This window comes from Pygoscelis adeliae, unplaced genomic scaffold (assembly GCF_000699105.1).
Source record: "Pygoscelis adeliae isolate BGI_AS28 unplaced genomic scaffold, ASM69910v1 Scaffold179, whole genome shotgun sequence".
Lineage (NCBI taxonomy): Eukaryota > Metazoa > Chordata > Aves > Sphenisciformes > Spheniscidae > Pygoscelis > Pygoscelis adeliae.
Window position 1 is genome coordinate 508,644 of NW_008825612.1, and position 14,375 is coordinate 523,018.

General features: G+C 45.0%; 1 protein-coding gene across 1 annotated transcript in view; it reads right to left on the minus strand.

Moving 5' to 3' along the window:
- Positions 1 to 11,359, minus strand: part of PPP1R36 (protein phosphatase 1, regulatory subunit 36) — a gene marked incomplete at its 5' end in the record, with an annotated part of 19,927 nt that extends 8,568 nt beyond the window's left edge. Inside the window, 6 exons of the mRNA XM_009332743.1 lie at positions 3,959 to 4,099; positions 8,003 to 8,101; positions 9,016 to 9,082; positions 9,204 to 9,325; positions 10,009 to 10,089; positions 11,277 to 11,359. Of these exons, the coding sequence (XP_009331018.1) occupies positions 3,959 to 4,099; positions 8,003 to 8,101; positions 9,016 to 9,082; positions 9,204 to 9,325; positions 10,009 to 10,089; positions 11,277 to 11,359 (593 nt within the window). The remainder of the gene's footprint in view (positions 1 to 3,958; positions 4,100 to 8,002; positions 8,102 to 9,015; positions 9,083 to 9,203; positions 9,326 to 10,008; positions 10,090 to 11,276) is intronic.
- Between the last annotated feature and the right edge of the window lie 3,016 nt (positions 11,360 to 14,375).

Consider the following 14,375-nt stretch of genomic DNA (forward strand, 5'->3'; position numbering starts at 1 on the left):
TTTGACTGGCAGGATTGATGAAAAAACTACCTGCGCTCCTGAGTCCCTTACTGCTGCTCCCAGGGCTCTGTGGTCCTTCTTGATAGTCCTCAGACTGCTCCTGGCTGTGTCACTGGTGCCCACGTGAAACAGCAGCAGCAGATAATAGTCAGTGGACTGTACAAAGTTTGGTAGCCCCTCAGTGACACCCCTGATGCGAGCCCCCGGTAAGCAGCACACCTCTCTGGAGAGTGTGTCTGGTCGGCAAATCTTCTGATTTTTATTTATTGATTTTTTGATAAAGAAGACCATGTATGTCCCTACCTGGCTCCCACCAACCATGCTGACACTTCACATATTGTGCAAGGGAAAAGAAGTTGACTCTGCAAGCGTGGCATGGCTGTTTGCCAAAGCAGAATTCCCAGAAGAACTCTGATGCTTTTGATTCCTTATGAATTCTGGTAAAGCACAGTATTTTGTCTTCAGAATACCAGAGTGGAGAAACCTAAAGTGACCCCAGCTTCTTAAACCTAAATGTGAAACCCAGCTTCACCTTTTAACATTATACAGATTGTGCAGTGTCTCAGAACTAGTTCCTAGTTTAGCAGAGAAAACTACGTGGAGGCCAGCAACAGAAAATAACGCTAATAATTAGAGTCAAATAAGGCCAGGGGTCTCCACCCTTCTTTCTTCCAGTGTTTTCTTCCCTCAGGTGAGGTATTAAGCTAAGAGACCTGCTTGAAGTAAAGTTTCCTAAAATAAGTGTTGAACTAGGAGGCACCTCCCATGTCTAGGGCACAGTTGCTAATTACCTAGGAAAATACAGAAAGGGTCAGGAAAACATCAAACTTGCAACAAGCCTCAGGACGGGACTTGTAAGAAACGTGAAAGAGTGAGCAAAAAGCATCGTGCCTTCTAGTAATCTAATAATATTGATTTCTCAGAGCTGTGAGGGGGACGGGATGAGTTCATGCATAAAAAAGGAGGACAGCACAGCCAAGGGCAGACAGTGCGCATAAGCGTGGGGATTGAATGCAAGATGGTAGTGGCTTCAGACATCTACAAGAACTACTGTTGTGCACAGGGGCACATGGGGAAGAAATGTTTCCTGTGCCATTTAGCAGCTTCCTCCACCGCAGCCGTGACTCTAATTGCCCATGGATCAAGCCAGCTTCAAGGATCAGTAAGGGCTGGCTCGCCTGTGTTTGCGCCATTGATGCATGCAGCTTTGGGAACACTCTGTATTCTTCCCATTATGACAAATGCCCATAAGGAAACTGGCACCACAAAAAGGTTGCACAACCCCCACCAACTTAAAAGGAGAAAGCCAGACACACCTATTCCTTCCTCGGCGTTGGAGGCACAAAAGGACTAATGCTAACATACACAAATAACAGGTCTGGAGGAACTCTCTCAAATTCCAGTCTGGGATAGTATCAAGATAGGGTTTTAATGCTGCATTTTACAAATCATGTAAATTGTTAAGATGAAGATGTTCTCCACCTAAGTCTCCCTTTTTAAAATTTCAGAGAAAACCTTTACATGAAGAATCAATAATTTCATATGAACACATAGACATTTGGCAGACCTGGAAGGGAAAGCAGTTTACCAACATACTATAAGATTTCATTAAAATGTTGCTATGGTGAATTAGAGTGAAAAGCAAAAGCTTCAACACCATCATGAACCCATAGGTGGGTTATAAGAAAATATAGTAAAACTGGGGGTGGTACATTATCAATAGTTTCTCAGCTTTTCAATCTGAAAATTTTTCAGGGTAAAAAAAAATCATCAAAAGTAACCCTCACCACAGTTTCCATTTTGATGAAGGACCTTTCCCATCCAAAAACATGTATGCTCAAAAAATTCCTAACCATCTTTTATAATTACGAGTGTTAATCAGTTCTGTCCCTTAGCTCTTGGTTTTGGCAGTTCATATAATGGTCTGGGAGGATCCAGATAACATTTAAGGCTAAACTGAGTCAGCCTGGAAGAGATTATATTTATATAATTGCAGTATGGTATGGGAAGTGCCATATATTACAACATGCTCAGCATTAGCCTAACTCTGAAGTCAGCTGTAGTGAGCTACCGCCACCCTGCTATGACTAACTCTGTGAGGTCTCTCTTCAAACAGCACCTTACATCATGAAGGCTTTAAGACACAGCTCTTTTCTAGCCTTTGTATTCTTATGGCCCGGACACCGACATCCCAACCCACTGCCAGCTTCTAACCCCCACTGCGATGGAAATACTAAAGAACACAGTTTCTTGTTTCAGCTCTCTGCTCTCACTCCCCTGCTGCTGGTTTCTTCCCACTAGACCTCTTTCTTGCCTCAATCCTGCATATTCCCATCCACCAGACAATACGAGTGAGTGAAGAGGCGGCAGAGCTAACTAGCTGGGTATACCACAGGCTGTTTTATCCAGCTGCATCCAGTTCTGGGATTCAAGTCACTTTCTGCGATAAGTTCCTCCAATTGAGTCTAAGTGCAGACATTAAGGCCACCCAACAGAAATAATGAAATGCTGTCATGACCCTCCCTGTCCAACCAGCAAGAAGGTTAAGAGGATGCCTCTGCTCAGCAGGAGTCTGGAAGCAGGGATTTGGCACAGAAGGCTGCTCCCAGGAGTACCTGGTGAAGTGCCGATGTGCCAGGATGCAGAGGGAACACATTCTTAACTCTCAGGGTCCAGCACCTTGTGGGATGGGGCACACTAAAATGAAAGCCCTGTTGGGACAGCAATTTCAGTTCCCCTTTGACTCCATCATTTCACAGGTTACCTTCTTGATTAGAAGGAAACCCAGGTTCCCCCACCCCAGCCAGGAGGGGTTGGGGAAGGTTGCCCAGACCTGTGTTGCAGGAAGGCAGGTGAATGTTTGTGACTCCTCTGGGGGACTGGCAGCAGTTTCACACCAACTGACTGAAAAAATTTGCCAGAAACTGCTCTGAGAAGATCCCATGGGACTGGGGTGCTAGGTGGGGACTGCCAGCTCCTTTCTACTGCCAGGGAAAGGAAACATTGTGTAGGAACATACATGGCTGAGGAAAGAGTCCCTGACAGTAACATGGTGTGTGATCTGTCATTATGTTCTCCTTCCACTAACCATTTTTTGAGGTGCTTAGGTGCTGGCCAGGGTTAAACCACACCACCTTCATCTGTTAAATCTCCCCTTTTCTTGTCCTCATAATTCCCTTGGTTTCTCTCCCTTTTCAAACACCCTCACACCCTCTCCTACCTTATTCAGTTTCTTTTTTAATTCCCACGATGGGTTTCTCTCCCCTTTCAGTTCATCGCTGGGACCACCTCATCTAAAGAGCAGTTGGTCTCCACCACTCTGAAAACGCCATGCACCATCTTCCCCCCTCAGAGGTAGGAGTCCAACACTTCCAATGCCCACGCACAACCTCTTCTCGTCTCTACTCCCTTCACTTGCTGCCCTTCAGGAACACGGTCTCCTTCACTTGCTAGACTGGTCTTATGCTATCTCAGACTTGGCATAAGAGGAAATTTATGCAGGGATCAGTGGCAACCAGCAGGTACATAACCATTTGCTTTCAAGATTTAGTTAAGTGAAAGTGGCAGGAGTAAGATCCAGGGCTGGCACTGATTTTTGCCCTGCTGACTTTCATGTTGAACCCATTAAAGTTTCCTGCTCTGTATATCTAGCAAGGCTTCTGCATACCAGGGCTAGAGCTTTCCAGTCTGGTATCCAGAGCTCTGCTGCAACTCATTGTGGCCAAATCAGTTGGCAACAACTCACCAGAAATACTTTTGGAGTCGGTTATGAGATGAGATAGAGCTGCAGGGAGATCAGGACACTTCTGTGTCTCATGGTCCCTTAGCCCTCTGCGACTCCTTGACTCAGAAGACATTTATTACCCTGGGCATTCACTTGTGTCACTCAACAGAGGGCTTGGCTCTGGGCTGCTGTGGCCCTTGACGTAGCGAGAGTCCCCAGAAGGGATTGGCTTACTTTCCACTAGGCATGTGGTGCTGCTGTGCCATGCCTCGTCCAAGGATGAGGTTACAGTACACCTTGGCAAGGTGAATCCTGGCCACCGCTAACTTCGCCAACACATCATCCATTTCTTTCTTCTCTAAAAATACCATAGTCCTGTTTAAAACAAAAAGGGAAAAAAGTTTTCAGGGAAGGTGCTCTGGACAGAAGGGATGCTAGAAAGAGTGACTGCTCCTGAGAAGTAAGCATGATTTTCAGGCACATAAACCAACGCTCTGCGTGACACCACCGTCAGGGGACACCTCTGCAGCAAGGCTGGGCTCAGACGCTTCCAGCGCAGCTTGGCAACGCCGGTGGGGCCACAAGGCCTGGGGCTTGGGCCCAGACAGTCTCTCTTGCCCCACGCAACTTATAAGCTGCATGCCCACAGCCCCGTCAGGTTGCCGTCTTTGATCCTGCATAGCTTATGAACCCTTTTTGCAGCCTGCATAAAAGCCCTGGAGGGGCATTTAGATATCTCCGGGCGCAGGCTCTGTCACCGGGCAGCCTGGAGCGGTGGGACTGGCTCATTCAGAGACAGCACTTACTCCTCTTCAAAAAGACACATGAAGTGCTTTGGGACTGCCTCTAAACAGGAACGGCTGACACGGCAAGCCTGTATTTTAAACCAATTCAGATCAAACACTAAGGAAATGCCAAACCAAAGAGCTTTCTATTTCCTCTGCTTCCCCTGTAATCCACCCAACTGTCTGCCGGTGCCTGGGAGTGCTGCTGGCCTAGAAGTTACCAGCCTCCTTTCACACTCAGGAGAGTTGGTTTTATCTGTCCTACCCCTGATGGCCTCCAGCTCTAAAGCTTCCTACACAACCCACCTTTAATAAATTAGGACAATTACTCTGGGCTTCTCAAGGATAATTGCTAATAAAATTCAGCAGATTTTCCTCAAAAGACATGAAAGGGTTGGAAGCAGAAACAGACAGAAACTAAAGGGGAAAGAAAATGCAGGACAGAAATAATAGCCCTTGTTCCATTCATGTCTCAACCACCACTACTGAGTTTTTGTTCTTAGAGTCACATATTTCAGAGGTGAATACTCCCAAGCTGTCTCCGGTGGGGGAATGCCTCATGCCCGCTGCTTTGGAAAACTGGTTGGTTGTTTTTGAAGTTAGTTACAAGATCTTCCTGAACCTAGAAGAAGCCAGGAAATCCTCAGGCTTGGATTTACAACGAATCAGCATAGCATCAACAAAAGACAAAGTCACAAGAAGGCAAAGATGCCCATATTCATCCTGACGTTCTCTGATAGGAACCCCTTCCAATACTTTCTTTTCCAAAGATAGTTTAATGCACAGAAGCAATGACTTCTGAAGCCAGGACGGTCTTAGACGTTCTCTTGAGGCACTGTGGACACTGATACTTCTACACGGTCTAGGTTCAAGACAGTTGAGGAGATATTCAGACCATCAGGCCTGGCTCCCTGTGGACAACAGAAGTCCCAGCAGATTAGTTAGGCATCTCTCACAGGCAGCCCAAATGGCAGGAACCCCAAAACACACCAGCTAGGAGCAGGAATAACGAGCATTGTTTCCTGTGTTCCTAGGTTATCACACAGGGTCTACAAGAAGAGCAGCTCAAGGACTGCACAGCCGTTGGATGTGTCTGTCATATAGGAACATCAGGCTGATAAAGGACTAGGCGGGTCACCAAGCCCAGTCACCAAATAATCTGTCTGTCAGATCAACTGGGAGCAAATTAATAGGTGTCACTAACGAGACACATGAAATGGTACTAGCATGTCTTGCCTCCAGTCTGTCTCTACTTGTGGCACAGAGCCAGCGCTACATAGGAAAGCAAAAAAGCCTCTGAAACTAAATTACGTCTTGGAGGAAGGGGGAGGGAGTTTTCTTCCTAGGCAGGCCACTAGCAACAGCCCTGAGCATGGGATTTATGTGGGATAGATATAGGAAAACAGATGGCTATGCAATCTTCTTTCACATTCTCTCAAATGCATCAGCATATCACAAACCCAAGGATTGTTATCACAAGTGTAATTTTATGTCATTATGATTCTATAGTTATAAAATCTCCTTTTCAAGCTCACGGAGCTCCACCTTCAGAAAAAAAGTAGTTGTCTTGCTTACCCCCACTACTTCCTAGTGGAAGTCCATTCCAGAACTTTACTCCACAGGAGGGAAAAGACAGTTCTTGCTACATTTGATTTGAAATATAGCACATACCAAGTTTGGGATTATACCAGGTGGGTAACAGAGGAAATAGGAGGTCTTGAACGGGGAAAGAAGATGCAATGTCAGAAAGCTCTTCACACCGTGATTAGTATCTCCCTGCTCCTCCAAGTCAGCTAAGATGCTAGAACAATTAAGGATGAACTTCAACGTTAAATAGGACCTAAAATTGCCTTTTGTCATTTCACTTTCCTTCCCTGTATTTATACTTCAGAAGATCAATACCCTGACTTCCTGCTTCTGCATGGTGTCCCTTTAAGCTTCTCTGATGTTACGCTGCATGCAGGTAATCCTGACGAGCAAGTCACTTCCCTTCAGGGGAGGTAACGAATCTAAATAAAACAGTATTGTAGAATATCCCTTTGGGAAGCGGAGTGTCAGTATGTTTTCCACCAAAAGGCAGGGGTCGCTTTGAGAGCACTGCATGCCAGAACACACTGAAAAGTCTCTCCTGGCAGGGTTTATCCAGTGCTTATAGCTGATACCTACTACCCAGAGCCCTCTTGATCCAGGAAACATAACCCTGTATTGCAATAGGTCCACACTCCTCTTTGTTTGACTCTGTATCTGTATTTGCCACACCAGTAGATGATATGAGCCATTCTGAGATGTCATGGCCCACGGAGTGGCCTCCTTGTCCTTTACCAGCGAAAAGTGAGGGGGTCATTTTGTAAACTGCAGCCCAGAGCACTTCAACTGAACCTATGACCTTTGTGTATGAAACTACGCTGATGGTTTTCTTTATTTATGAATTATTCCTTGCACAATGAAAGAAACACCTTGGATGTAGAACAAATCAATTCCTTAAGGCCAGCAATCCTCCAACGGTCTTTTCTTCAATCCAGATAAATCAGCCCCTCTTTATATCAAGGCTTCATGAATTGTGAAGTAAGTAATCATTGGGTGTTTTAAGAAGATGGTCAATCAATTCTCAGAGACTATTACAGACTCCAGAAAATCATTGAAGTTTATTACAGTCATAGTTTGTAACTCTGTAATGCTTTCTCTCAAGGTGTATAACCTTCTAACACAGCAGCTCCTAAACTATTCCCCTGGCATCCCCACTTCACTCTGCAAGGTTGCAAGTGTGGTCACACACCCTTACTTGGGAACTGCTTTCCTAGCATATATTCCTCATGTTGTAACATGTTTCTAGCACCTAAGAGTCATCTGAACCTGCTTTGCAAAGTATTTAGGAATGAAGTCTTAAAGCAATGTGACCCACAGCACAAATTAACACCCAGCAGATTCAGTTGCGACTATTTGGTGCTCTGTATTGCAAGCAGAAAAGACTGGATGCTAATGTTATTGCTGGGAAATGGCATTAAGGGATAGTAATTCGATTCAGGGCACCCACATAGGTTTAACGGTGGTGGTAGTAGTAATGATTTATTCAGATTGCAGCATTACCTTGAAGAGCCAAATTATTTGGCGATCCCATTGCAGCAGGACTGGATCCAGCCACCATCTTGAAAGGGAGACTACAGTGATGCCATGCCACGTGAACAGCAGTGCACACCGCTCAGGGCAAGGCTGGGGCAAAACGGGGTTCAAACCCTCCCAGAAAATCTGTCTCTCTACATAGTCAGAGGAGCCTATGTCCTGGAGAGCACAGAGGACAAGGGGACAGGAGACATAAACAGTGAGACCAAGGGGTTCTTCTCCTTAGTATTCCATATATAAACTGGGCCAGTATAGCAAGCAGTCCTTGCTCATACGCAGAATCCCATTGATTCTGACCCAAAAGACTGCCCTGTGATTCCAGATTTGCTGGGGCAAGCTCTGTGTACTTACACCCCTAAAGTCTCATACTCACAAAATCAAGGATCTGTATTTCTTTTCCAGGGCAATTTTTTCCAGGTAAAAAGATAGGTAGAAGAGCAGGGCCATGAGGAACTCATCTAGTTTCTCATTCCTAAATGGAAGGTAGAAAGGCCACTGTGAAGTCTGCAGATTTGTAGGTATAGACACCTCCAGACCATTATGAAAAAGAACAAAGTCTCTGCTCAAGGGCCTGCATTATACCAAATACTAGCTATAGGGTTGAGACCTATTCATAGCAAGCACTCCACCCCACACTAAGACTTTGAAGGCTTTTAGGGAATTACTAACAGGGTCCAGTAAACACGCTGAAGGGTGGATTGAATTGGATATTACCAGACATACTTCAAGAAGCATGTTTTCTGCACTGAACATGCTTGGAGTGCCATTCACATTCAAAGGAAAAGGGGAACAACTCGGACACCCCTCCCCTTCTGAAAGGACAGTATGGCTAAGGTTCAACAAGGCCTACAGATACATTCCTAAGTCAAAGGCAGTGCAGCCACTGTATGGCCCTGGTAATCTCATGGATATGCCTCTGAGATATAATGCTCCGCCTGCTGCCTCCTCACTTTTAGCCTATAGAGAAGTAATGCTGATAAGTGACAGCAGCAAATAATGAGCCCTGTAGCTCTGAGGGGAACAGCAGCAGCAGAGGAAGGCAGCCCAGATTCCCAGTCACGTTAGCGCTCCTGGTGCACGCAGTGTTGGGGATGCGCTGGCTAACATGGAATTTAACTTAGAGTAAAATGGATAACAACCTTTGGATATTTAGGCCCAAGTTCTTGTCTTCCTTTAGGTAACAGAGTGGAAGGCTTTCCAACAGGTGATAGGATTATTACTCTGCACATGTCGAGGACAACATGCATTCGGTATTGTTTCCCACTGAACCTCACAGATGAGAGATTTTAAACCTCTGATATGTCATAGTCTACTTCTCATACACCCTGGTCCCTCCACTACCAGCTACACACACATAATTCTTGAAACAAACTCGAAATGCCATACCTCATAACTGCTGCAAATGATAGCATGTGATGTGACTCATTTGCTTCTTTCAAAAGCAAAGCAGCATCTGAAAACATACAGAGGAGAAAAACAGTATTTCCTCAAAAAAATTGGTGGTGTTAGTAGACGTAGCTTTTGAACTTGTATGGGCGATGCCTTGCTGATACGAAGTACCAGCAATTACTCACATTTGACATCATCCAACGTCACATATTCATGTTGTACCCACTTTGACAGCCTATGCAATTTTCCTTCTGTGTCAGCCAGCCTTCTTTCAGGGAGCGTTGCACTGCAATCATCTTGGAAGATGCTAGTGGTTGACCAATACGTAACATTTAAGGACACTGTGTTAATCCCAGTCTGAGAACATTAAGATTATCTACTCTCTTCATTGCACTCAGTTTCAAAGGGACAGGCAGTGAAATGTGTTTGGCAGGTATCCTGAACTAACTTTCAACTATTATAACCACAAAACAGGCTGGGGTTGTTGAGAGAAATAGGACATTTCACCTCTAAGGTTGCGTCTGAAGTTGTTCTTTTAGTTGCTAATATAATAAATTGTGACTATATTATTTAGATCAAAGAGGTTTTAAGTAATGGATGAAAGTCAGCTATACCATGTTGTGAATTTATGAAATTATTAATAATAATACTTTAATCTTTGAAGTGCCTTACACAGATGAATTAATTACCTCACAATACTCTCTAGGGTAGATGAGAATTATTACCTCATTCTGAACGATCTGGAAACAGCAACAAAGATGCTGAATGACTTTACCAAAGTCATACCATGCTAGTGCCTGAGCTAGCGTTCAACACCAGGCATGTCTGGCTCTGTTTTTATGTTCAGACCACTCATCCACCCTGTTGAAATGACAGCTGGCTTCCTGTCTCACGTGTTTTGTTCAGTCATGATCCTCTGACAATGGATGAAGATAGTCCCACCCAAATGATCTTGCTTCTTTTTGAGCTAGGCTAGTTGAATTGAAATACCTCTTTAACGTCTTGACACGCATTTCCTGAAAGTGAAGATTTTTTCCTTCCTTAAGGTTTTCCTCAGCTGCTGGATTGGAGCTGAAATATAGAGTATGAGCATGCAGTAGCATGAATTTAAATTACTACCAGCAGTGCAAAGAGGTCAACATCCCATGATACAAAGGCATATCTGTTTTGGCCTCTGACTGACACTAAGAAAACATCTGGGTTGTGGTGAGGTCCCTGTGAGACATTGCTTTCAAGAACACAGAAGCAAAGAGTAAAGGGTCTTCCCCGGGTCTTCCTGCTCTGTCTCCTGCCACCATACGCACTGCGCCATGTGCAATCAGTGTCTCAGGTGGCTTTAGGAAGATTTTAAATGTAAACTGCTCAGTTCCAGAGCTTTTCCTTGGGATCACTGAAGGCAGAGACAGGCAGAGGTCACTGGGGAGCTCACTCCTCTCCCTGGAGAGCTACCAGGCAGAGTCAGCAGCGTTCCCAAACCCAGCAGAGAAGTTGGCCGGAGCTGCTGAGACATAGACCATGAAAGGCGCCTGCAGTAGCCGTGTGGCCAAGGGAGAGGTGAGCAGCTTGACTCCACTGTGACAAAGGCTTGGAAAATGCCCGGCAGGGCAGGGAGGCAGCAGCAGAGAGCGTGTGACTGACCCACCGCCACCACGCTCCACCACGCTCCCTGCCCTGCACTTGAGGAGAGAGCAGGGGGGATACAGTTTGGGCGTTGGGGTTTTTTGCCCCAATAGTTTAAATGATAAAGTCTTAATCCACAACTGCCACAGAAATTCAAAGCACAGTTACGTGCACTTTGTCCCCTGCAGAGCTGTGGTTTCCCTAAAGGTCTGCAGTCCTCCAGTGCTCACCAGTGCTCACCTCATATGTAGCACCGGCAACAGGGAACATCAGTCTGTGGACCTCCACCTGGGGTGGCATTTGGCCCTCGCGTCCAGCACTGCTGCTCCAGCGCATGGTGCACATTGCTGACACGTGGCAGGACTCGCCACACACTTTTAGCCATCCCTCTGTAGTGGGTTCAGCTTGAGAGCAGTGTGGAGTACATGCATATTTCTGATTTTCTCCATTAACGTGATGGGATAAATGCCACAGAGCAACAGTTAAGGAGCTCCAGTCTCAATCAAAAATAAAAAGTAATTAAAAAAAAAAAGCTGATGGTCAGGCAAAAGAATGTTAGACTCTGACTTTATCTTACTTGGAACTGCTGTATCAAGATCTAAACCTGCATAATTTGAAACTAAACATTATTCATTTACCTTGCAAATTCAAGCGTGTTAGTATCATCTTTCCAGTACCACACGCCTGGAGTTAGTTTTATCGTCTGCAAGAAAACAGCAGATAGAGTACGTCATAAATCTATGCTCAAGTTCGCAGCCCAACAACGTATTTATAATGCAAGCACTGGGCATATGGGCCACTTTCTTTCTTCAGTCTGCTTTTCATCCAGATGTTGTTTGTGTGTGAGTTATTTGAACAGAAGTTCCCTGAGATTAGAGGTTGCCAGCATAAGAAAGAAAAACATGTACTGTCCTTTTTTGTTTTTCAGATTATGAATAAATAATTGAAATTTTGCTAAGGAACATTAGTTCTTTGATTGCCAGTGAATCAATAAAGACTGAGAAATCAAATGGAGCCATGCATTAAACAACACATTGCTTTTATTTGTTTTTTTCTAGAATATTTACGTAATTGCAGAGACTAAGTATCAGGAGAAAGGGAACCTTTGTTTAAGAATGGAATATGTTAGGCACTTTCCTGATATTCTGAGAACTTTAAATAAACACCAGATAGACCCTTCAGTGGACACTGGACAAAACTACTAGTAACAGCATTTTACGGTATCTATACATTTAAAAAAAATCCATACAAAAAAAATCCCCTGGAAATAAATAACATCTATTAGTCCTTTCTTAATTAACAAGAGAGACTTGCAAACCCTTAACTATTATTTGCAGGTCACCTTTAAAGCAAAGTGACTCTTATTGCTGAAATCCTTCTGCCTACAAATTTAACCCGAGTGAAACTTCAAGGCTTTCTGTGACTTTTTGCCGGGTACCATTCAGCCAGCCAGCCACAAGGCTCTCACAAATTCTTGCTCAATCTAATTTGGTAGTAGAGCGCTGGATACGGGACACCAGAATAATTTCACGTCAGCAGCCAGCAGCCCATGCGATGGTTAGACCACAGAGATGAATTAGGAATTTCCTAATTCATCATTAGGAAACCATGGCTGTAATCCTTTGACAAAAAGTGGTTATTTCAACTTGTCTGTACTAGTCTTCGGTTCCAGCTTTCTAATACCGGTTTACAACTCTCAGAAGAAAAAGGCCATGCAAATGCTATGCCTTTACGTTACACACAAGGGATTATGAACCATGAAAAAAAAATAGAAAAATATAGAAAAATATAAAAGGTGGTAGTATGGCAGAGCAAGGCCTACCAACGCATCACAGGAAGGAGAAAATACCACTCCTGTGTCTTCAAAATACATCTCAGCTGCTTCTCACTAACACGAATGGCTGAACGACTGTCCCCGGCCACCCTGCTCCCTGGCTGGGGCAGTGGGACAGGTCCCTGCCCTGCCCTGCCCGCCCCATGGGGCCTCCCGTGGCCCCCGGGATCTGCTGCAGAGGCAAACATGAACAGCAGCAACAAGATGGAGCTGGGAAAGGTGAGGAGACTCACAGATAGCATGGTGCTTGCCTGGGACACCGCCAGGAGCGCAGGGGGTAAGGCAGGCACTGTTTACGGCAGTATCCTGGTGACAGCCTGCCGTCCCCTAGGAACCGCAGATCCCAGCACGCAAATACCCCTCCAGCCTGCGCTCTGGACTGGGACTCATGGTCTGTGTGCTCTGCTCCTTCCCAGCTCTGCTAAACAGCTTCCCTGGGTAACGTTTTAGTCCAAATAGGGAAATTAAGTGTTTTCCATGCAATACCACCTCCGCAGCTGCTCATTTGGACTTGCTGTGTTCTTTGGCGGTCGGGAGCTGCAGAGGTTTTCCTGGTTGCTGGCCCGGGACTGGCAGCAGCGAAGGCAGCTGCACCCGGTACCTCTGTTATGGGCACTGATGCCTGTGCAGCACTCTGAATGTTAAACATACTTTAGCTTGGGACTTTACAAGATTTAAAAGTGTATCTATCAGGTCACAAGTCTCCTGTGACGTTGACCTAGTTCCCTACGCGAGCAATCAGCTCAAGATTTGCAAGTTGCCCCTGGAAATAATTCCCGTACGTTAAGGCAGGTCGCTTAAGGGCATGATTTTGAGGGAAGCGTTTTGATCTTTGGGATATTGTGAAGCATTGTTTTTGCAAGCAGAAAATCTCTCATACTAGTCATTCACAGTGGAACAGTGTCGTGTATAACTGGTACTGTTTAGATCGCACCCAAAATTGACAATAGCACTTTTTGGCAATAGAAGTCGAGTCCCCATGAAGGGTGAGGTTTTGCGTTACAGATAAGCCAGCCTAATAGCTAGTTGTTGATGGAAGAGGCATTCTTGCTCCCATCAGAGTTTTCCTATGATTCATCTTTGTGTTGATTCTTCATCTTCTCTGTCCCCACAGCAAGGCGGAGCCCTAAACTGTCAGAAATAGTAATCCGGCAAAAATAGATGAGAAGCATTTTACATCCGTTCATGGTGGAGTCAGAGAAGGGCCAGCGGAGATGCAGATAAAGATAAGGGGACGGGGAGGACCACACCGCCCAATAGATCAGGTCAGCTATAAGGTGAAAACCAGCCACAAACTTTGCTAGTACAGCTGCACTAGGCCAGTATGTACTTTGAAGAGATGAAAATACCTGAGCTAAGACTTTTAGACAGGTCAGTTTAGTAAGACAGAAGGAACATTTCCTATCCTTTCAGCTCTTAAAGATGGCATCATTCATTTCTGCAATATTTTCTAACCAGGGAAAATATTCCTGAAAGCAGCACTGAGATGTTCATGACCACATGGAAGAACACATGGACAATACAATATGGGGAAAGAACATTTCCATAAAACAACCTGTCCCTAACTTCCCCCCATTTCCATAGCCTTCCAAACACTGCATCTTTTCTCCTGTAGGTACTCTGTAAAGGTTTATCCGTGCAAACACAATCAGTCCATGGATAGCTAAGCAAGAATCTCAAATCAGCCTGAAAATTCAGCTCTGGCTCTACAGCCATCTCTTTTTTTTTTTTTTTTTTTTCCACAATCGTATTGTGTACGTTGTGTTTCCAGTTGCTATTGCAGGCTGCCAAGTACACATCCATGACTTGGCAGTCAAGTTACATATTTAAGAGGATGAGAGAAGCAGGGTTGGGAACAACCTCAAATCTCCCCCATGGAAGCCACTATAGAAATAGGCTCCCC